This window comes from Strix uralensis, chromosome 5 (genome assembly GCF_047716275.1).
Source record: "Strix uralensis isolate ZFMK-TIS-50842 chromosome 5, bStrUra1, whole genome shotgun sequence".
Lineage (NCBI taxonomy): Eukaryota > Metazoa > Chordata > Aves > Strigiformes > Strigidae > Strix > Strix uralensis.
The window spans coordinates 49084364-49106343 of NC_133976.1; the positions used below are offsets into that span (position 1 = coordinate 49084364).

The window sequence follows — 21980 nt, forward strand, 5'->3', positions numbered from 1 at the left end:
CTACTTGCTGTACTACAGACTTTTCATGAGATGCTGGGAAGAAAAAAAGACAATTAGTGGCTTAATTGACATGTGGCTGAGTTTCCTTTCCCACACAATGCGGTATTGGGTCAATCTCAGATGAAATCTGCTGGACAAGTGCAAATCTTACACTAGTATTCCCTTATTTTTAAGGGACATAGGCCTATAGGAAAGTAAGGAGTAAGAAGCAAAACCCAGAAAGATTTCCTACCAAAACTGAAACACTAAAAATGTGGGAGCTTGTAATCCTTGTACAGACTTGTCAGACTTGGATTTCAAAACAAAAAAATATTTTATTCCAGTTCCCATGGTATACATCAACTTGCAGAGAAAGTCACTTTTGTTTCCAGACTCAACAGTGTGTTTGAAGGGACTGGCTCCTTTCTACCTTGATTTCCCTGTCTCTAAATCTGCAGAACAGATGTGAACATCTCCCCTATCTCCATACTGGGCACTCAGTGTCAGAGCCAAGACGTTTTTCACAGTGACAGAATCTGCACCTGGAACCTTCATGAGGAGAATAACTTTGTGGATAAGTCACAGTAGATTCCCATACCCTAATGGCTGCCTTAAATATGAATCTTCTCTTTTAACACTTCTTGATTCTAATTAATGGGGGAGGTGACATGCTGGGGTTGATACAGAGAAATGATTACTTGCTCTGAGACTTATTTACTTATAGCAAAGTGCTTTGCAGCTTATTTACTTATAGCAACTTATAGTATTACTTATAGCATTTTTGAATATTGCTAATTTTGATTAATAATCCTGCTTGCCCAGACTGTTCTGTGGAATTTTACCAAGGACTACTGTGTCCATCAAAACAAAGACGTTTACTGTGAAAATCTACCAAGAACTGCAGTGTTCAGCAAAATATTATGGTTTTGTCCTTGGGAAACAGATGTGCTCTAACTAGTTTAGTCTTGATAATGAGTAAAGATAGCCATATATGGATGGTAGAAGTGGATACACTGGTACTTTTAGATAAGATAGAATGAGTAAGCTGGCTGAAAAGATTCTTGTTATTCAATAAATTGGCTAAGAGAATCTGCGCATGCTCCAGGGAAAAGTACAAGGTGAGAAAGACTGTGAGCCTTCCTCCAAACGACCCCTGAAGACGACCACCAGGAGGCAATGCGTAGGTGCAAAGATAACATAAACTGCTGACACCAGCCTTTCGAACTAACCCAGCCTTACTCATGCATATGTATGTTTGTGTTATCTAATCCAATGAATATGTATATCCACACTATATAAGTTTCTGGTAAAATGTGCTGTGGGTGTGCAAGCTTTGTGGAGAAATCCCTTGCACCCTGGTGCTGGAGTAAACATACCTGCTCTATAACTCTATTCGAGTTGTAGAGTCTCTTTTCTGTGAATCAGGGTCTGGAGCAGAAGCCCATCTCCCAGGCATTAATGCCTAAATCCCTGGTGCTGAAGTGGATGCAATAACAAAGACCCCTACAACCACCACTGGATTTTTACCAGGTGGAATATAAGTATTTCTTGAAGGACAGACCCATTTTGAACGACTTTGTTCTAAATAACTGACTTTACAGAAACTCAGGTAGTTGCTGTAAGCAGAAATTATAAACATGGCTTATTTATTCAAACCAATATAATGTTCATTCAGTAAGAAAGTGATGGGTGACCTTTATGCATGATTTTTAACTTACATGTTCCTTGAGTATCTGAGCCCAGTTCATAGAAGTTGTCAATAGTTTGAATCATATTAGGTCTTAGCACTTCCAAAAATCAGCAATTTGATCTACAGATGCTGCCATGACCTGGACAGAGAGACTTATCAACTTCTAACTTTACATAGTAGGCCTCCCTTTCAACAGAGATATATCAAGAAAATCAAGGATACAAAGCACTCTAAGATCTACAGCATTTACCTGTGCGTAGGGGGAATAAAAATGGAAATGGGTCACTCCCAGCTGCATCCATTTTCACCTCTTGTGCTTCTCCTCCACTCTCTTAATACCAGCAGAACATAGATGAAAATGTTAAAGCTATCAACATTCAGGCAAATTGCAATTTTATCCTGAAAGCAGTAGCTTTCAAAAACTGGACCTTCAGAACCTTAGCTCTGCTTCTTTTTTGAAACAACACTCCAACTGACAGCAAAATATGTTTGAATGAAGGTGGTGGTACCTTCTGCAGGCTTGTTGAACTGACAAAGGCAGTTGCTAGCCGGCATAGAATGTTACCTTCTGCAGTTGCCAGCTGCTCCTCCAGTTCATGACATCAGCAGGATGGTGCTGTGTGACCTGTCCAGCTTGAACACCTTCCTTTTTCTCCATTGCTTCCGAATAAAGAATGGAAAATTGGACCGTTGCAGAGAGTCTCCCATTCTGGTGTTTCTTTAATGTCAAATGGAACAAACCCATGTGGCAGGGCTTCAGTAGTACCCAACTTCTGGATGTAGGAATTGTGGTCTTGGAAACAAATCTTTGATACCACAAGGACAAACCTTACTCTTTGACTATTTTTTAACCAAAATCCTTGCACCCAATGTTTCTCTCACTGTACATCACTCTTTGGATTGAGAAACTTGCTGCTTCCTGTTAGTACACTGTTAGCTGTTTACTGCTTATGCTGTTGGGTGCATAGCTTTTTCTTGCTTCCGTGATGTCCACTGCCACAGCTAAAGCAGAAAGAACAGCATACACTTATGTCCCTAAATAACACCTCTGATCTCATTCAGGTCCTAGGCTGCCCCTGCACAAAAAATAGCTAGGGGGAAAAGATATTTTTTTAGTCCTGGAAAACAGTAAGGCATACTGTTCTCCCCAGGACATGGGGTCACATTTACAACACTGAGTGACTTGGAGATTAACACTTCAGAACACTGTTAGAGCAAAACCTGGGAACTTAGGAGTGAAGTATAAAAGGAGGCACAGAAAGTAAAAGGATCCACAACCTCAAAAGAGACATTAAAATAATAAGCCAGAGAGAAGGGAGTGTAGATACAAGGCAGAATTCAAGAAAGAGAACTAGTGGTTCATAGCATAGAAGGAAAATGCAGGAAAGAAGGTGAGGGCCATGAATAATGAACTGTCAGTGGGCAGGAACAGTCATAGGAAGAAAGTGTTAACCCTGCCAAGAGCTTTCCAAACAGGGGCTCTTTGTAGCTGGATAGCTGTGCCTAAATGAGGCACAGAAGAGGGTACAGTCAGGAAGAATTAATTCTGTATTGTGTTCATGTGACAAGGTTTTTGTAGCATGGGGGCTACAAGGGCGGCTGCTGCGAGAAGCTGCTAGAAGCTTCACCCGTGTCTGACAGCTGATGCCAGCCAGCTCCAAGACAGACCTGCTGCTGGCCAAGGCCGAGCCCACCAGTGACGGTGGTAGCACCTCAGTGACAACATATTTAAGAAGGGGGAAAAACTGCTGGACAACAGCAGCTGGAGAGAGGAGTGAGAATATGTGAAAGAAATAGGCACTGGAGCAGAGATTCCCCTGCAGCCCGTGGTGCAGACCCTGGTGAGGCAGGCTGACCCCCTGCAGCCCATGGAGGTCCATGGTGGATCAGAGATCCACCTGCAGCCCGTGGAGGAGCCCACGCCAGAGCAGCAGAGACAATGCGTGATGGATGAACTGATTGCAACCCTCATTCCCCATCCCCCTGCGCCGCTCAGGGAGAGGAGGTTGAGAAGATCAGGAGTGAAGTTGAGCCCCGATAGAAGGGAGGGGTGGGGGAAAGCTCTCTTAAGATGCAGGTTTTACTTCTCATTAACGTCCTCGGGTTGGACTGGTAATAAATTGTGAATTTTGCCAAGTCGGGTCGGTTTTGCCTGTGCTGGTAATGGGTGAGCAATCTCTCCCTGCCCTGCCCTCACCCCACGAGCCCTTCATTTTATCTTCTCTCCCCTGTGTACCGAGGCAGAGAGCCAGGGTAACAACAGGAGGCGGCTGTCCCAACAGCGGCAAAACCAGACACGGGGAGGTCCCCGCGCCCCGGGGACAGAGCACCCAGGCCCGAGGGTGTGGCACCCCGGAAAGCACACGAGGCGGCCTGAGCCAAGGCTGCCAGTCCAGGGGAACGGCCCTGCCATCGGCTCACGGCCGGGCAGGGCGGCGGAGAGCGGCAGAGCCGCAGCCTCGCTGGGGGCGGCTGGAGAGTGGCGGCCGCGCCCCGCCCCGCCCCGCCCCGGCACACAGGGGCGTCGCGGGGCTCCCGGCGGGCGGGCGGCAGCGGACTCCATTTCCCGTGGCGCCCCGCGAGCGCGGGTCGGCGCCGGCGCAGTGTGGGCTCGGCGCCGGCCCGGCGGCGGGAGCGGGCAAGCGGGGCCATGAGCCGCCGGGGCGCGGTGCAGCGGAAGGTGCCGTGTCTGTTTGTGACCGAGGTGAAGGAGGAGCCGTCGGCCAAGCGGGAGCGCCAGGTGGCCGGGGCGGCGTGGGGCCGGGGGCAGTCGCTGGGCCGCGGCGGGGCGGGGCAGGCAGCAGCACCACCGGCCGTGTCAGAGCCGCCCGGCCCGGCCTGGCCGCGGGGAGGGAGACGCCCGGGTGGCCGGAGGTTTCGCTGCAGCTCTTGAGCGAAACGCACGGTAGAGGTTTCCATAGGCCTCCCCGCCGCCCGCCCTCGTGAAATGCGGGAAGGAGAGGTCTCTCGGGTGCCGGTTCGGCTCTGTCCCGCTCTTTTCCGGGCAGGTCCGTCCAGGCGTTCACCGTGATGGTGTGTCTGCTTTTTCCAAGTGTCGGGAACAGCCATGGCCAGGAATGAGGGCGCTCCAGCATGACCGCATGGGGAGGGGAGCGTATGTAAAATCATGCTGCCGTCCCCGCCTGTCAGTCTCGTGGGGAACAAATAAGCTTGGTTTTTTTTTTTTTTTTTGTGAGCAAAGAAGTATCAGGCTTATGATGGAAGAGTTCATTGGAGGTTGTAAGATACGGGATATATACCGAGGTGAAAGTAATGGAGCCCAATCAGAGTTATTTCTTCCCGAGATGCAGCGGGCAGTGTTGGGACAGATTGGGGTGGCATTCACCTATCTAGCTGTAGACCCCCAACTTGTGTTTCCCGATTTTAGTAGCAGCAACTACTGCTGTCTGTGGGCCGCATAGTGAACTTGAATGCGTCTGGGTGACTTTCTCCTGTTGGTGTTTGACTTCTGGATGGAAGAGCAGAAATGATTGCCAGAATGACAGTAACTGAATTGTTCAACTCTGAGCCATCACCATCTTGATGGTGGTCATGTGAGGGTACCTCCCGACATTGTTGTTACTTCATGTAGAAAAAGAAGACAAGGGATTAGATCTGTAACTGCTATATGCTATTTTTTGTTTTTCAAAGTGCAGGCAAGGATAATACATGGGGTTATGACTGTTAGGGAAGAAGTGGTGGTGGTGGGGGTAAACCAGGGGTATGTTTTCTCACTACCCTGAGAACTTTAATGTAATTTTCATTAAATCTGCATATATGCTCTATGTTATGGTTACGAACCTGATTACTAAAATATAAACCAACCATGTAACGTAACAAAAGCATGTAGAATGTTCTGAGATTTGTTTTGAGACTTAGGCAAGACAAGGACTTGTTTTGCTACAGGAGAGAGACAGTGACCAGCTTACAAGTCAAAGTTGACTAGGGAGAGAGGAGTGAGGGGTGATGATTATAGAGGAAAACATTTGAGTCCAAACACAACTGATCACATCTTTGCAGTGAAACTGTTACAGAAGTCCTAGAGAAGTCCTCCTAGAAATCTGGAGTAGTTGTGACTGGATAGTTGTTTCAGACCCCCGGATCAGGTACTACTTTGCTCTGCTTAAGAGGAAAAGTGTTTAATTGACAGCACTGATACTAAGTATTTAATACCAGGATGCGTTTGCCACCTTGCATCCGCTGGTCTGTGTATTGCAGTAATGTGGTGCTGTTGAGTTTGAGCTCCAGACTGCAAGCTCGGAGCAGCTAGTCATGATGAATATCTGTTGCCATCATAATACAGGAAGACATCTCAAAATTTTGTAGTGTTGGGCTGGAACCCTTCTAGTTTATATGCGCTATTTGAAGTGGGAGGCAAAGTCTAAATACTAATCAAGACTGGAAAAGAGGGTGAGAATTTGCGAAGAGATTGCTTTTGTTCTTTTGTCTTAGAGCATTTTCCAAACTGTCATGTCTTGAAGAAATGAGGGTGCATATGATAGGGTTAGAAATCAGCAATATAATGTATAATACTGGACATATAACAGAGGCCAGCTGTAAGGGGCAAGAATCCCTGTGACAACAAGGCAGTAACATAGCCACGATGAGGGTTTAAAATACCTGTCTTCTTTTCAGCCATTTAAAGTTTTGGCAACTGAAACTATAACTGGAAAGGCATTAGAGGCAGATATATACAACGCAATTCCGACTGAAAAGGTGGATGGAACCTGCTGTTATGTAACTACTTATAAAGGTAATAAGGAAGATCCATATGCTGATTTCTCATGTTGACTAGAAGCCTTGTTTTATGTAGTTTTCACTTGTATGATTTATTGGATTACAGCTGTGTGAATTCAACTCTCATTAAACATCTTGACCACAGCGTATTAATTACCATAAACATAGGAGGTATTTATTAAAGGTGGTATAGATTTTACACTCTACAATACATAAAGTATGGTTTAAGTGAACATGCCAATCAAGGAACTATTCCAATTTTAAAGTTTCTTATTAGTAAATCTTCCTTGCACTGTAGAATTTATGTAATAAAGGGTGTCTAATTTCCTTGAGAAGGACTAAAAGTAGTATAGCAGTTGGGAGGAAATAGGAAGACCGTGGTTCATTGCATCACTGGGGTTCTTGCCTTTGCCTGAAATTGTAAGGAAACTTTGTATTACACTAGGCAAGATTCTACAAACAGATTTTTAGATTCATATACGGTAATTACTTTATGAATTTAAATAGTGTCTTTGGATATAAAATTTCTCTAGCAACAAACAAGAATTCATATCTTGCCTTTTATGTAGCTGATTTCAGTACTCTGCAGGCTATGGTTACCACAGTAAATTGCTGGTTTTATCCCTCTGGAAACTCTAGGGCAACCATATCTATGGGCCAGGCTGGATCGAAAACCTAACAAACAAGCTGAAAAAAGGTTTAAACGATACTTGTATTCACTGGAAGATTGCAAAGGTTAGTGAAGATTTCTTTCCTTCTTTTTGCAATGTAAGTTATCCAGTTGGAAAAACACTTCTAGTCTAACACAGGAAATATCAGTGGTCCTGCTCCAGTTTTTTTAATGTCATGCTTAACTTTTCTTCAAGAGAGCTTTAAACTAGAATCAGTGGGGGAAGTGGATACCAGCAGGGTTGTGGTAGGTAAGACAAGGGTTGGCATGGCATTGCCAGAGGGTGGCAATGCTAGTGGTAAGATTTACATGCTCCTGGGAGCATGAATGGTTCAGGAGCATATCTGAAGTCCTTGTACACCAATGCACGCAGTATGAGAAAAACAGGGTGAACTGGAAGCATTGGTCAGCTCCCAGAGCTACAGTATCATTGGTATTAGTGAGATTTTGTGGAATGAGTCCCATGATTGGAGTTCTGGGCTGGAGAGCTACAGGCTGTTCAGGAGGGATAGGCAGGGCAGGCGAGGTGGAGGTGTCACACTATATGTAAGGGAGAGGTTTGGTTGTACAGCCCTTACAGTTAGTGATGGTGTGGTTGTGAATTGGGGGAATGGAAAACAAAGGAGATGTTGTAGTGGGTGTCTACTACCTATTCCCAGCCAGAGTGTAAGCACTGATGAGTTATTCTATAGGCAATTAGGAGAAATTTCTGGATTGGTAGCCCTTGTCCATATGGGAGTTTTAAACTTCCCAGGCATCAACTGGGAATACCGTACTGCTGTGACAAGCAGGTCTTGGAAATCCTTGAAGTTTGTAGGAGATAACTTTTTGTCACAGGTACTCAGTGAGCCAACTAGGAAAGATGCCCTCCTAGAGTTGCTGTCTGTGAATAGAGAAGGTGTCCCGATCCAATGTCGGGGGAGGTTTCGATATGATCCCAAGAGTGAGATTAAGACACAAACGAGGTCAAATGCCGTATACCCAAACCAGGTTTTTATTACTAAAAAAGTGAAGAGCGGTAGCGATAGGACAGAATGGAAGCAAAAGACAGAAATAAATCAAGGATGCAGGATAGTGCTGCAAGAATAGTCACCACCATGGATCCAGTGGCATCCCATTGGTCCTCAGTCTTCAGTTCTTTGGTGGTGGGTGCATACAGATCCAGCTTCGATGGTGGATGCACCCTGAGCAAAATTTTCTGCTGCCTTTTTAAGTTCATCATATCCGCTGATCAGCGTATCTGCCCACCTTTAGGTTTTTTTTCCTCTGGTCCCACAGGTTTTGTTGCATCTGGCTTCAGGGCAGGAACGTTTTCCTCTTATCTGTTCATTAGCAATGCATGCATGGGGTCTGACCTACACAATAGAGACACGAATGGCTACACGATGGGGCCAGATGGGGCCAGCTCGGTACACTCTGCCCCTTTGAAGTTTGTCTAAAGAGTCCAGCAATGCAACTGCAAAGAAGTGGAGGGGTCCATCCTTCAATACAGCCCCGCTTCCCTGGGTGACATCCCCCAGACCAATTCACAGGCTGCAGCATCTTGTCTTGGAGGTTTGCACAGACACAAGCAAGCTTTGAGACAGTCATATGACATTTCAGTCTCTCACAGAAGGACTCATGAAGGATGTGATGGTAGGTGGCTGCCTTGGCCACAGTGATCGTGAAATGGTTGAGTTTAAAATTTACAGTTTAATAAGAAAAAAGGACAGCAGAGTTGCTACCCTGGACTTCAGGAGAGAAAACTTTCAGCTATTCAGGGAGCTATTTAGCAGAGTACCCTGAGAATCTGCTTAGGAGTCCACAAGTGCTGGTCAGTCTTTACAAACCACCTTTTAGAAGCACAGGAGCAGGCAATTTCATTGTGTTGTAAGTCAAGCAAGTGGGGCAGAAGACCAGCTTGGCTGAACAGGGACCTCCTTGTAGAGCTCAAGAGGAAAAAGAAATTGTATGATCTCTGGAAGCAAGGTCAGGCTTTGCAGGAAGATTACAGAGTCGTGGTTTGTATATGCAGGGAGAAGACAATGAAAGGCCAAAGCTCAATTAGAGTTGAAACTAGCCAGTGTTGTTTCAAATAACAAGAAGGGCTTTTTTAAGTATGTTAATAGCAAGAGGAGGTATGAAGAGAACATTGGACCAATACTTGTTGAAGATGGTCACCTGACTAATAGGGATGAGGAAAAAGCAGAGTCATTAACTGTATTTTTTTGCCTCAGTCTTTAATAATACTGATAGACCTTGGACTGCCCGATCCCCTGTGTCAGAGGACCACAAGTGTGGGAACAGTGACCTTCCATTTGTGGATACTGAAATTGTAATGAATGTGAACATTCACATGGTGCCTGATGGGATTCATCCCAGAGTACTGAAGGAGCTAGTGGATGTTATGGCAGGACGCCTCTATCATCTACTAAAGGTCTTGGGAGTCGGGAGGTCCCTGCTGACTGGAAGCTAGCCAGTGTTATTCTAATCTACAAAAAGGGCGTGAGGGAAGACCCAGGGAATGACAGACTAACTTCAGTTCCTGGAAAAATTATGGAGACAATTATACTGAGTACTATTGAAAGGCATTTAAAGAATAATGCAATCATTGGGCACAGTCAACATGGATTCACAAAGGGAAAGTCCTGTTTTCGCTAATTTGATATCCTTCAGTGATAAGGTTAACTGCCTAATGGATGAAGGGAAAGTGGTGGATGTAGTTTTTCTGGACTTCAGTAGGGCTTTTGATACTGTCCCTCACAGCATCCTACTGTACATGTTGTCCAGCTGTGGAATGAGCAGGTTCATGGTGCACTGGGTGAGGAACTGGCTGAAGGGCAGGGCTCAAAGGGTTGTAGCAAGTGGGGCTGCATCTGGCTGGTGACCGGTCACCAGTGTTCCTCATTGTTCAACTCTAGGGCCAGTTCTCTTCAGTATATTTATCAACGATCTGCATGCAGGAGTTGAAGGCACCATTAGTAAGTTTGCTGACAATACTGAACTGGGGAGGCTGTTGATGCTCTTGAGGGACCAGATGCTTTGCAGAGGAATCTAGATAGATTGGAGCATTGGGCAGTGATTAATGGGATGAAATTTAACAAGTCAAAATGCCAGATTCTGCACCTAGGATGGAATAATGCCAGGCACAAGTATAAACTAGGAGAGGAGTGGCTGGAGAGCAGCCGAGCAACCCTGCTGGTTGGCAGCAGGCTCAACATGAGTCAGCAGTGTGCCCTGGCAGCCCAGAGGACAAACCGCATCCTGGGATGCATTAAACACAGCATAACCAGCTGGTCAGAAGAGGTGACCATCCTGCTGTATTTGGTGTTGGTGCAGCCTCACCTTGAGTACTGTGTGCAGTGCTGGGCCCCACAATTTAAGAAGGATGTGAGGGTACTTGAATGTGTCCAGAGGAGGGCAACAAAGCTGGTGAAAGGTCTGGAAAGAATGTCCTATGAGGAGTGGCTAAGGACTTTGGGTTTGTCTAGTTTGGAGAAAAGGAGGCTGAGAGGTGACCTCACTGCTCTCTACAGCTTCCTGAGGAGGGGAAGTGGGGAGGGAGATGCTGATCTCTTCTCCCTGGGATCCAGTGATAGGATAGGATACATGGGAATGGTTCAAAGCTGCACCTGGTGGGTTAATCTGGACATTAGGAAGCAAAACATTAGGAAGTCAAACACTGGAACAGGCTTCCTGGAGATGTGGTCAGTGCCCCAAGCCTGTCGGTGTTTAAGAGGCATTTGGACAAGGACCTTAACCTGCTTTAACTTTTGGTCAGCCCGCAATTGGTCAGGCAGTTGGACCAGATGATCATTGTAGGTCCCTTCCAACTGAAATAGTCTATTCTATTCTATTTCTCTTGCTCTAGTTTAAATATAGTTTAAGAAGCTATTTTTTAATCTTAATTTTGAACTTTTAAACTACTTAAAGGTTACTATGCTTCTTTAAACCCTCCTGATGGTAGACTGCTTGAGTGTGCCAGATGTTGGTGCTTGTACAAAGTAACTGGGACTACTGTGTGTAAAACAAGGTTTAGATCAATGGTATTTTAATACTTGCGTTGAAAGACTATAAAAATGTAAAATTGGCTAACAGTTTGTCAAAAACTAAATGTCACATTTATATGTCTAGAATTTGTTTGGAATGTTAAAGAGGATTTCAAGCCTGTTCCAGATACCTGGATTCCAGCAAAGGACATAGAGTTCTCTAACGGCAATCCTTTGCCTGATGAAAACGGACATATGCCAGGTACCTATGATGCAGTGCAGGTAAAATGGGGGGGGGGGGGGATCCATTTTTGAAGTGAATTAGAATTAGTTCCAGAGTTAAAAGTAGTAGTTAACATATTCGGAAAACAATTGGAATGTCATTCATTCACTATCCAGAAAGGCTTTGTTTTTCTGACACATTGAAAATAATTGCAGTTTGCTGACAGACTTACAGGGCTTCAGCTGAAGGCACAGGTGTCATGTTTGCATTCTTGTGACATTTCTCTGAAATATGACACAGTTTTTCTTGTTACTCTTTGTAGTCAACTGTTTCGGTTTTTTTAATGCATGTACAGTTCTAGTGTGCATTTGATAACTTCAGATATTTACTTTAGTAAAATGTAATGTTTTCTCATAGGTTGGGTGCCTGTGGAGAAAAATAGTAAGCAGTATTGCTGGCACTCATCTGTTGTAAATTATGAGGCTGAAATAGCACTGGCATTGAAACACCATGCTGACCCAGGGCTTCTGGAAATCAGTCCGGTGCCATTATCAGAAATTCTAGAACAAACATTGGAGCTCATTGGGACTAATATTAATGCAAATCCATATGGTAAGTTTGTATGGTCTGTTCTTAAATACTTCTTTATTTAGTCATATTTTTGAGTGAAAACTGTACTTTTCCTTTGTGTAAGTTTTAAAAAGTTCTATGGTAGCAATGTAACCTTTTGGGAAAGGAAAGGGCTAGCTCAAAGAACACTCACCCAGTTATGCCTATTAAACCTCCTTCCACCTGGATGTTCTTCAGGAGTTCCTATAAAACTTTGCTTTAGTCTTTCAAAAAATATTTTGACTGGAATAGTTGTTTTTAAATATTACTATTAAAGTATTTTAATAAGATGGTTTGTTGGTGCCTTTTCTTGACTTTACTTGGTCTTCTGTTGCTGTTTAGTCCATTAAAGTAGAAAATTCTATGCAGACATTTTTTTTGAGTCCCTTGAGTTAGTCATAAGTTGCAATTCTAAAATTATAAAATAAATTGAATATTTTTTTAAGGAAATGTAATTTAAGCTGAATTTTGGTTATGGCTTCTCCCTTTAAAAGCCTTATAACAAAAAAACAATTAGGTATGAGCACAGGTGAGTTCTGAGATTTGCTGTTAGGATAACTTGCAAGGTTATATAGGAAAAATAGTAGTTCCTGGTCTAAGCATTTTCTCAGAATGTAAAGGAACTGTAACAAAAAATTCTAGTATCTGTATTCTTAGATGAAGATTTACATTGAACAGTCAAGTGAAGAGGCAATACCTTTGTTAATGGCTGGGTTTAAGTATTAATCCATATTCATAAGAAAATATGCCAGATTTTCAGGAACCAAGATGTTTGTGCTATCGATCGTGATCTGAAGCATGACTAATTTAGCTAGTAGCTTTATGGTTACTGAGGAGATGACCACAAAGACAAAGCATGAGGGGAAACAGCTACACTATTAAGTATCAAATGTATTTACCTGTTCTTAAAGGCAGGACAACATTATAGTACCTAATAGAAGTCTACCTTTATAGAGTGCTTTTAAGATAGGTGTATAACAGAAGAGAGGAAAATCTTAAGTTACCACATGTAACTAGCAGGAAGTTTTTTGTTTCTTGTTAATATAGGATTAGGAAGCAAGAAGCAGCCTCTACACCTTCTTGTACCACATGGAGCATTTGAGATAAAGAATCCGCCTACTCTGAAACAAAATGACATATTGTCTTGGTTTGAAGGCTGCAGTGAGGGTAAAGTTGAAGGAATTGTGTGGCACTGCCATAATGGGTGTTTAATCAAGGTAAATATATAGATGGACATGTGGAAAGCACTATAATAATTTATAGTATGTGAAGTATTGTGAGGTAGTCAGTTTTTATCGTTTTCCAAATTTTTTAGTAGTAAACATTCTCCTAGCAAATCAGGTGATTGTAGAATTAGTCAAACCAGTGACATATTAAAATTTTTAATTATCTACATTATGCTAATAAAGTAATTGAGAACATAAAATAGTATTTTCTTGCATCTCTATATAGGAATCGTGCAACATTTTAAAGCTTAACTCTTATTAAAAACATGAATTTCTTGTAATGTTGACTTGTATTGTTAATAAGGATGTGATTTTTGATTAATTAGCAAGCTTATATTATTTCTGAAGCTGTGGAGGACACCTTGGTTTTGGTATGCCTTTTGTGCTTCATTGTTACTCAGATAACTGATTAATGGTTGTAAGTGCCCTAATGCAGAGGATCCTAGAATTAAAGCACCCACACAACCCCAGGTTGAAAACTGTTGGGCCACTACATCAAAATCTCTAAACTTACCTTTTTTCTTTTTATTTTAGCTCCATCGGCATCATCTTGGTTTGCGCTGGCCACTTCCAGATACATACCTGAATTCTCAGCCTGTTGTAATTTCTTTTAATAGAACTAAATATGACTGTGACTTTGAACCAAGGAGTTTGTTTCACCATTTTTCAAACTTGGATGGTCAGAGATTTGACAGACTCAAAGATATCAAGTTTGATGCTTGAAATTATTTTTCTCTTTTAATTGTCGTATGTGCTGCATTCCTCTTGTTTGTGTCTACCACAGCACTCTTTACAAACCATCTTCTGGCTTAGGCAGCAGGCTAGGTACTGTACGATTTAAATTTTTTCCTAAATGATTAATTTTATATAATAGATCTGACATCCAGCACAGACATCTAGCTTTCAGCATGTTTATTTTCAGTTCTGAAAAATCCTTAACTTCTGAACCCGTTTCTGGAATCTGTTGCAATTAAGTGTAAGTAGTACGTTGTCTAACACTGGCTGGTCCTAATAGCTTAGCTAATGAATGCAATCAGCTCTCAAAGTTCCATAGGTTGCACTTCTATAAATATAATTGTTATGACAATGTTATATGTAGGATTCAGATTTAGGATCTAGTTGTTTCTTAACAGTAAAGGATATATGTCAGGTGGGACCAGAATTAGTTGTGAAATTTGATATATTTTTTTTTTAAGTTGTAACAATTTCTTTTCGGGGAAAGCTTTTCACTGTATTATTTAATTGGTAAGATGCAGCATTATGCTACTACCTGAAAACCTAATTAAGCTGTATCCTACAGGTACTTCCACTATTTTGGGACAAAAAGAGTAAATAATAGAAAGTATACTAGTTTTATATTAGGAAACTTCATCAAAGGCATATTAAGTAAGATGGCATACAAATAATAAAGGTGAGAATGCATGATCATTTGGGTTGGCTTTATTTTATCTGTGCTATAAAACTATACATCCAGCTATATAAAACATACAAAATGAAAAATCATTTATCTACAAAAATACCATTAGTTTGGCTGAAATACTATAACTTTATTTTCAATTCCTTGTTCTTGGATTTTCTAAAATTGAGGTAAAAACAACCTAGGATGTAAGAACAGACATCCAGCATGCTGACCCTGAGTACATAGTTAAGAAGTATGATAGCACAAGACAGCAAGAACAAATTACATATTCTTATCAATCTGGAACTTAGCATACTTAGCACATTTTAAGAGTTTCTCAGCTTTTAGGATAAGTCTGAGTTTTCAACTTCACCTGACACCTGTGTATTACCCAAATTACTGTTCTGAATGAAAATATATTACTGCAAAGGAGTTGGGAGAGGAAAAACTTTTATTTTGACTAGTGTATATAAACACTGACCATAATCTGTGGACTAATCCAACTCTGCACTCTTGGGTATGTGCGAAACTATTGTAACTTTAATGGACTTGTATCATTCCAAGATAAAACCAGACAAATCATGTAACAGCCCCAGAATTTTTCTGTATCAATACTGAAGATACTAAACACTAGCCTGATCAACAGAAATGTTGCCTGGACTATGCACTTGAATGCCAAACTCTTCCGAAATCTGCTTTAATCTCTCTTCTAAGATAATATTTTTTTTTAATTCTTCATTGTAGTTATATTTCAGATCCTCAATTTCTTCAAAAAAGGAAGGGTTGAAGTTTTCTAGTTCTCTTCTTAGCTTTTTTGTTTCTTCCTTTTAAAAAGAATGAAGGAGTACTGCCTTTAATACAGAACTTAGGAAATACAGGTCAACAACATCTTTTTTTTCTTTAGGAGGCTAAATGATGAGAGAATAAGCACATTCTCTCGAGACACAAAAATCTACACAGGAACAGCACATTCACTAACAACAAAACAGGCTTCATAAAGGTAATGTTTAGAAATTGACTTTGTCATTAAATATTACTTTAGGTATTAAACAGCTCTTTCTAGCTAACCATAATTTTGCCCATTATCTTGCCTAGGATGATCCATGCAACTTGCCTTTAACTGCTGTTTTTCCAACTCTGAGGCTTTCAGCTGTGTCTGGAGGTCAGCTACTTCTGTCATTAACTTGTCATTTTTATCCTTCTCTACAATTTCATTATGTCCTGCAAAAATAATGGTGATTTGTTATGAAATTTAAGGTAATGAAAATCAATGACACAAATAATCCTGTTAGAGTAATTCTGTATCTCCTGAAAGCTGAAACAGTTAAAAGTGTGTAAATCCAACTGGGATCAACAGCCACCAAAAATTCAAGTCATCTGGGGTTTTTTTTAGTTCTTGCACAAATTACATGGTGGTGTTTCATTCCTGTGATTGAATGTAATACTCCAAGGGCCAGTTTATTAAGCACACTTCTGAGAAATATGACATGTATATTTCTCTGAATTAAACGCAGGAAACTTGGAAATAACATAGTATAGGGATCTTGTTTGTTGTATTAAGAATTTCAAGAGAGTTAACTTTTATTTTTTTTCACCATTGTATGGCAACGTGCTGCTCTATAGTGCTTTGTTTTTCCCACGGGACTGATGCCTGCTAAGTCTTAAATCATTCACAGAGCTGGTATCTGGAAATAGACACTCCAGCAGCTTGGAACCCTAGGCAAAAGGGTTTCAATGAATGAATGACTGACATCTTACAAGCAGTCTTTTAAGGTTTATAAAGTAAATGGTGGCATGAAGTATGCATCTTCTTGGGAAGGGAAATCTTACAGAGATTACAGCCTCTTGTTACTCTCATTATGGAGCTTTTTACTAACACTTTACAAAACCTGTATAAGTACTCAGAAATCCAAGACCTTAGTCTGCTGCGGTTTACACTACTCTGGCGTTAATATAAGTCAAATAATTCTGTAGATTTATTGCAATTTTGCACACACTTAAGAGAAAAATAGTTTTAGGCCTAAAATACAAGAAGATCTTTATTTAAGGTATTTAAAGTCATTACCGGCTGTGGGACCATCACTTGTATATGTGTGTATGTGGTGCTTATCATCCACCTGGTGAGCTAGTTGTGCTTTTTCTTTCTCTAATCGATTATTAGTTAATCTGAAATATAAAACAATTTTATTCATTTTTTTAAATTACTGTTTTATAATATAAATTACTAAAAATGGTAAAAGCCATTTCCTGATCATTCTTATTTTAGGTATATTGGCTGCGGTATTTATTTAGTTATTTAAAAGTACATTACCTTAAAAGCTGAAGCTCCCTAATAAGACTTTGCTCTGTCCTTTCACCTTCAGGGAAGTGTTTGAGAAGCTCAATCTTAAAAGAAAAATTAAGAAATTTTTACTCTTCAAAAAACAGTATCGACAGATAATGCAGTTCAGATGGAGTTCTCTTCGATACAGGATTAAAAAATGAATGAAAATAATGCTAAAGATGTAACCAAGTACTAGCTTATCACAGAGAAAAAAATCCAAGTCTACATCTACTGAGTTTCCACAAAGCTAATTACCTACAGCCTTTTTAAAGTTAGTATAGATCATTGCTACACATTTCAAGAAGAATGAAGAAAAAGGTATTCGAAAGTTAGATTTACAAAGTTAGACACATAGCTACATTAGCATAAAATTTATACATATTCTTAAAGTGATATGCCTAAATTATTTAAGTACTTTAAAAAGACTACCGATATGCTTATTTGCATACCTAGGTGTCCTTTTTAAACATAATATGAAAAGCCTGTGATTTTGCAACGAAAACCCAAATGTGTGTATGTTGACTAGAAATGACCTGCAGTTGTAATGGGTCCCTGACCATAGAGGGAGTTAGCTTCTAGAAGTGCCTTGCAGTAGAAGCTGCAGGAGAGAAAAATCAGTGTTTTAAATATGAGACTATATATGGTTTTTGAATGCAGTGACAAGTTATGAACTCTTACAAGGCTACTGTTAGTGATAGGCTTTCGTTCTATAACTACATAAAATAGTAAGGATTTGGGTTTTTTCACAGTCAGTCTTCTTTGAAACGTAATTAACTTTGACCACATCCCTTCATCAGTGTTTGAGACACGAAAGAAACTGGAAAGTGTGTTTCTCCAGAGTAATACCACATAATGAATGACTTTTATCTCTGTGTTAATTTTGCTGCTGGCATATACTTCATATTAATAATGCTGACTTTAGAAAGGGAGAAACAAGGAGAAATTAACAACATTGTTTTATAGGACTCAATTCCAAGTTCTGTTGAACACATTTACTTCCTTACATAATATATATGACTTCCTATATTGAAAATTGTGTATTAGATACCTTACACTGAGAAGCGCCAGCACAAGACATCTGGGAAAGAAAACCATGCACATATTAATAAATGAGAATATGGAAGCTAATCTAGGTGGATAGTCCTAGGGCTACATCTTTGGAGTACTACTTAAAAGCCAAAATTTGATACATCTTTTCAAAGGTACCCAAGTTTAAAACACATCAACTCTTCCATGTGTGAAATAATATTTGTAAGGCTGCATGTAAGAGGCCATACTGGAAATAGGCATGAAGATTCCCCCTTAGGATGGCAAAGTCAATCCCCCAAAAAAGATAGGGAAGGAAGAGGGAAGTCTCTGCAGCAGCTCACTCTGCAGAACAAGCTAGAAAGATTTTAAGATCATTTTAAGCATCTGTACCTACAGGCTTTCATGTGATCAATGAAACTATAATTTTAAAAACCCTACAAAAGAATACAGTAGAAAAAAAAAATTTTCCCCTAAGACTTCAAGTCAAGAAAATATATTGATAATAAGTGGTAAACCTCATTAATTGGCTAAAATACGTAAATGTACAGTTATTGCAACTAGGACTGAAAAAACCTGTAAAAGCATGGATTAGAGAAAAAAAAGTACTCTGCCAATATAGACATTAGAAAGAAATTTATGAATATTAAGCAATCATTCTCAGAGGCATTTGGTTAAATTTTACTCACTTGTTCTTTTAGATCTTGTAAGTTTTTATCAGCATTGTGTTCACGTTCTGTTGCTTCCTGAAGCAGCCGTTCAAGGTCAGCAATGCTTTGGGCTTTTTTAGCAATATCCATTTCCATTTCCTTCAACTTAGTTTCATGCACCCTGGTAGCATTGTTATTTAGAAAAAAATAAGAGCAAAAGCTAATACTTTTGCCAAAACAGATTAAAATACCTTTAGGAGATTAAATGCCATAAAATACACCCTAAAATATACTTTGGCATTGGCCTTGAAATGATCACTGGTCTTATAAATAAGTAAGCTGAAAGAAACATAATGAAAAATACATTTTTAATCTTAGAATAAAGGCTTTTCCAAATGTTACATACAACTTTGTGGGTCTCACTTTGTGTCTATACTTTATATTAAATGGAGCCTGGAATCTTTTTATGGTATTGCACATATATCCCAAACTACCTCCTGCTAAAACCATGCACATCTCTTATTGATGCAGTGTGCACATGGGTCAGGTCTTACTTCAGTGCCATACCTCTGACAGAATTTTTCTTATTATTTAATAATTTATGGAAAATAAATTAATGTACTGAGAAAAGGGCTAATACAGATATAGAAGATGAAGACTCCAATGGCAAAAATGTTCTGCAAGAAACTGTTTACCCTGGAGTAACAGCAGTCTGAGGAGGATTCTGTTTTGCTTTGAGCCATACAAGGCTACAAAAAGGTTTTTGCAGAATCATTGAAATGTTGGTTGGAAGGTACCTCTGGAGATCATGTAGTCCCATCTCCCATTTGAAGTGGGTTTTCAGCTAGCAATACAATCTCCAACATCTCACTACCTGCCAAAGAGCCTTCCAAAGGATCACTTGGATGTCACCTTCGTCTGCTCCATCAGATACTTTCTATTACCACATACATGCTTTGGAAGATGTCCTGCTGAGGCGCATTGTGTGTTAAAATGCCTCAATATGCTCCTCTAGGTTAGTCATGTCTTAATGTCACTCACTTACTTTAACATGATTCTGAAGTAAATGCAAATAAAAGTTTTTATTCACACCAGTTGAAATAGGCAAGTACAATTAAGCACACTGTATATATCTATCTATATACAACTACCTATCAACTAAATAGAACTAAGTAGAAATGGTTTTCAAAGAGCTGAAGAACTAAAAGAAAAACTGTATTCAAACTACTGAGCTGATATGCCTGCCATCTTCACTATGTTCCTGTCCTCCTCCTGCGGCTGGCAGCCAGTTTTTCCGTCCTTCTCCAGCTAAATATGGCTGTCATCTGACCTTGCATAGAGACATTTTACCTCACCAGAGAGTTAGGGGGAAGGTTAAAAAAAAGGAATGGCTTTCTGAAGTCTCAGTGAAGTGAAATGGCTCAGCAAGGTCAGAGAAGCACTAGAACTTCCCCAAGGGATCCTCTGGGAGTGCAAGACTGGGAAGTGGGTAAAATCTTGGACATCAGCAGATAGACGATTCAGCAGTGGTCTGACTTAAGATGAAATCAGACAGGTCTCTCTCTTGTCCAGCTGATTTTCCACCCTAATAATGTTGCTGTCAGAGGTAGATACCTTCCACCTCTGTTTACAACTATCGAAGAGTACTTTTGCAACATGTCATCTTATTTCATCCTGAGGTCATCCAGGAGTCCAGGACTAAGTATTCCCCAAAATTTGCTCTCTTCCATCCTTATACAGGACATAGGCTGTTTGCTTCTCTTAATAGCATAAGCATTGTTTCGTTTTCTTGTCCTTTTTTGAGATACAGCAGTACAAGAGATGATATCCAATTAAAAACTCTTACCTCAAGAGGGATGAAATTCACCTTCCTTGTCCACTTTGATGAATCACAGGCATGTTTCATGTGAACGTATCATATCAAACTTCATATTCTATATCAATCTGTTCATTATTAAACATGCTGGTGCAACATAACTAGCATCTTTGTGAGTAGCTCATTATTGAAAATGGGTATAATGGTAATGGTTTTTGGACTGGCAATGGTTTTGGGATGACTGTTTGCCAATGTAATTTTGTGGTAAGCAAACCACAAAACGCAGATCTAAAGAGCTTGCTTCTAGCAAATAAATGAATACAATTAAAAGTTGTTCAGGCTATAGAGTTAAGAATTCCAGCCTGTATAAGTAGGTTGTCATAGAAAAAGCATCTGAACTAATTGTGAAAAGTACAGATAAATTAAAAGCATATGCATAAGTTGCAAAGCAGAATCAGTGTTATAAAACTGTTTTCTTTAGTTTGTTTCACATTGAGTGGAGCAAGTGATACCTGAATTTTAAAACAACTTTCAGATAACTTATTGGTAAAGAGTTGTAGGCATTACTATCATTACCAAACCAAAAGTTATTTTTGATGCTAATTTCAAAGTCTGAGTTTCATCTAAATATCTAGAAATGGCAATTCCCACACTTCATTTTATATATTGGAAAAGATAATCCAGTGCTAGTCTCTGAGTTTTTCACCCTTCTTCTACAGATAACAGAATCAACTGGCTGACTGCAATTAGCTTTCAGGGCCTTCAGAACACACATGAAGGATCTTTAGCTATGCCTACATGTCCCAAGGAGTATAGAAATCCCAGTGGGTTTTCTAACACAACCTCTGAACATTCATACGGTTAAATGTAGATTCAAAGGCAGCCAAGCTGGAAAATGCAGGTTGCTGGCTTCCAGTTTTTGTTTCAGATTGTCATCCATGTGGTAATGTACTGAAATACCTTCTGTGTTCAGCGAAAATGATGACATTATTTCACAAAGCACAAATACAATACATTTAAGCAGCAAGGAACACAAAATACTTCCTTTACTAGAACTATCTAGAACTCTACAGCTGATCTGAAGAAGGGAGATAAGTAACTGGCTACTGTATAGAAGCAGCTAACAAAGCCAGTAATTAAGGACACTAGATCTCTGCTGGATTTGTATCAGAGGCCTGTATACTGATTTGACTTTTTAATATAGAATCAGAAAATAAAATATGGATAATATAAAACTATCTTCCAAAAAGGAAGTAAAAATTATGAAACTGAAAGTCTTAATTTGTTTGCTAATATTTAATGAGGCATTAACACCTGGGTTTATATTCTTTACTTCATTATCAATTCCTACCTTGTTACAACAGACTTCCAGCTTTTGCTGTCAGGTCCGTCAAATTGGCTCTCAGCCAAATTTAGCCTCTTAATGGTTTCCTCCAGCTGTACAGTTAACTTCTCATTTAGTATCTCCAAGTTATTCTTTGCTATTCGTAGTTTCTCTCCATTGTCAGCTTCCTATTGTTCAATAAAAACAAAGGAATACTTAACCTCACATGACGCACAGGATTATCTAGATAGGGTCAGTGCTGATTTAGAGGAAAACAGTGTGTCCAAGATCACTAGCACTACAACTTCAAAATTCTGCCTTGGGCAGCTCCTCGGATGTC

At 40.2% G+C, this 21980-nt stretch overlaps 2 protein-coding genes across 7 annotated transcripts in view; one reads left to right on the top strand and one right to left on the bottom strand.

Annotated features, from left to right (window-relative positions):
- Positions 1-4274: 4274 nt before the first annotated feature.
- On the top strand, positions 4275-14530 carry RLIG1 (RNA 5'-phosphate and 3'-OH ligase 1). Of its 2 annotated transcripts, none has more exons than XM_074870707.1 (7): positions 4275-4409; positions 6305-6422; positions 7046-7141; positions 11190-11306; positions 11685-11879; positions 12924-13093; positions 13637-14530. In XM_074870707.1, exons 1-7 carry the CDS (start codon positions 4320-4322, stop codon positions 13823-13825), a joined length of 975 nt encoding a protein of 324 aa, XP_074726808.1. In that variant the 5' UTR covers positions 4275-4319; the 3' UTR covers positions 13826-14530. The 2 variants fall into 2 exon arrangements, with proteins under 2 accessions (XP_074726808.1, XP_074726809.1); XM_074870708.1 differs by having other exon boundaries at positions 4276-4373.
- Positions 14521-21980, bottom strand: part of CEP290 (centrosomal protein 290) — a 55143-nt gene continuing 47683 nt past the window's right edge. For all 5 annotated transcript variants that reach the window (XM_074870698.1, XM_074870700.1, XM_074870701.1 and 2 more), the window contains 6 exons: positions 21668-21828; positions 18540-18681; positions 16813-16886; positions 16567-16667; positions 15616-15722; positions 14521-15325 (listed from right to left, as the gene is read on the bottom strand). In XM_074870698.1, coding sequence (XP_074726799.1) covers positions 15125-15325; positions 15616-15722; positions 16567-16667; positions 16813-16886; positions 18540-18681; positions 21668-21828 — 786 coding nt within the window. In that variant the 3' untranslated portion in view covers positions 14521-15124. The remainder of the gene's footprint in view (positions 15326-15615; positions 15723-16566; positions 16668-16812; positions 16887-18539; positions 18682-21667; positions 21829-21980) is intronic.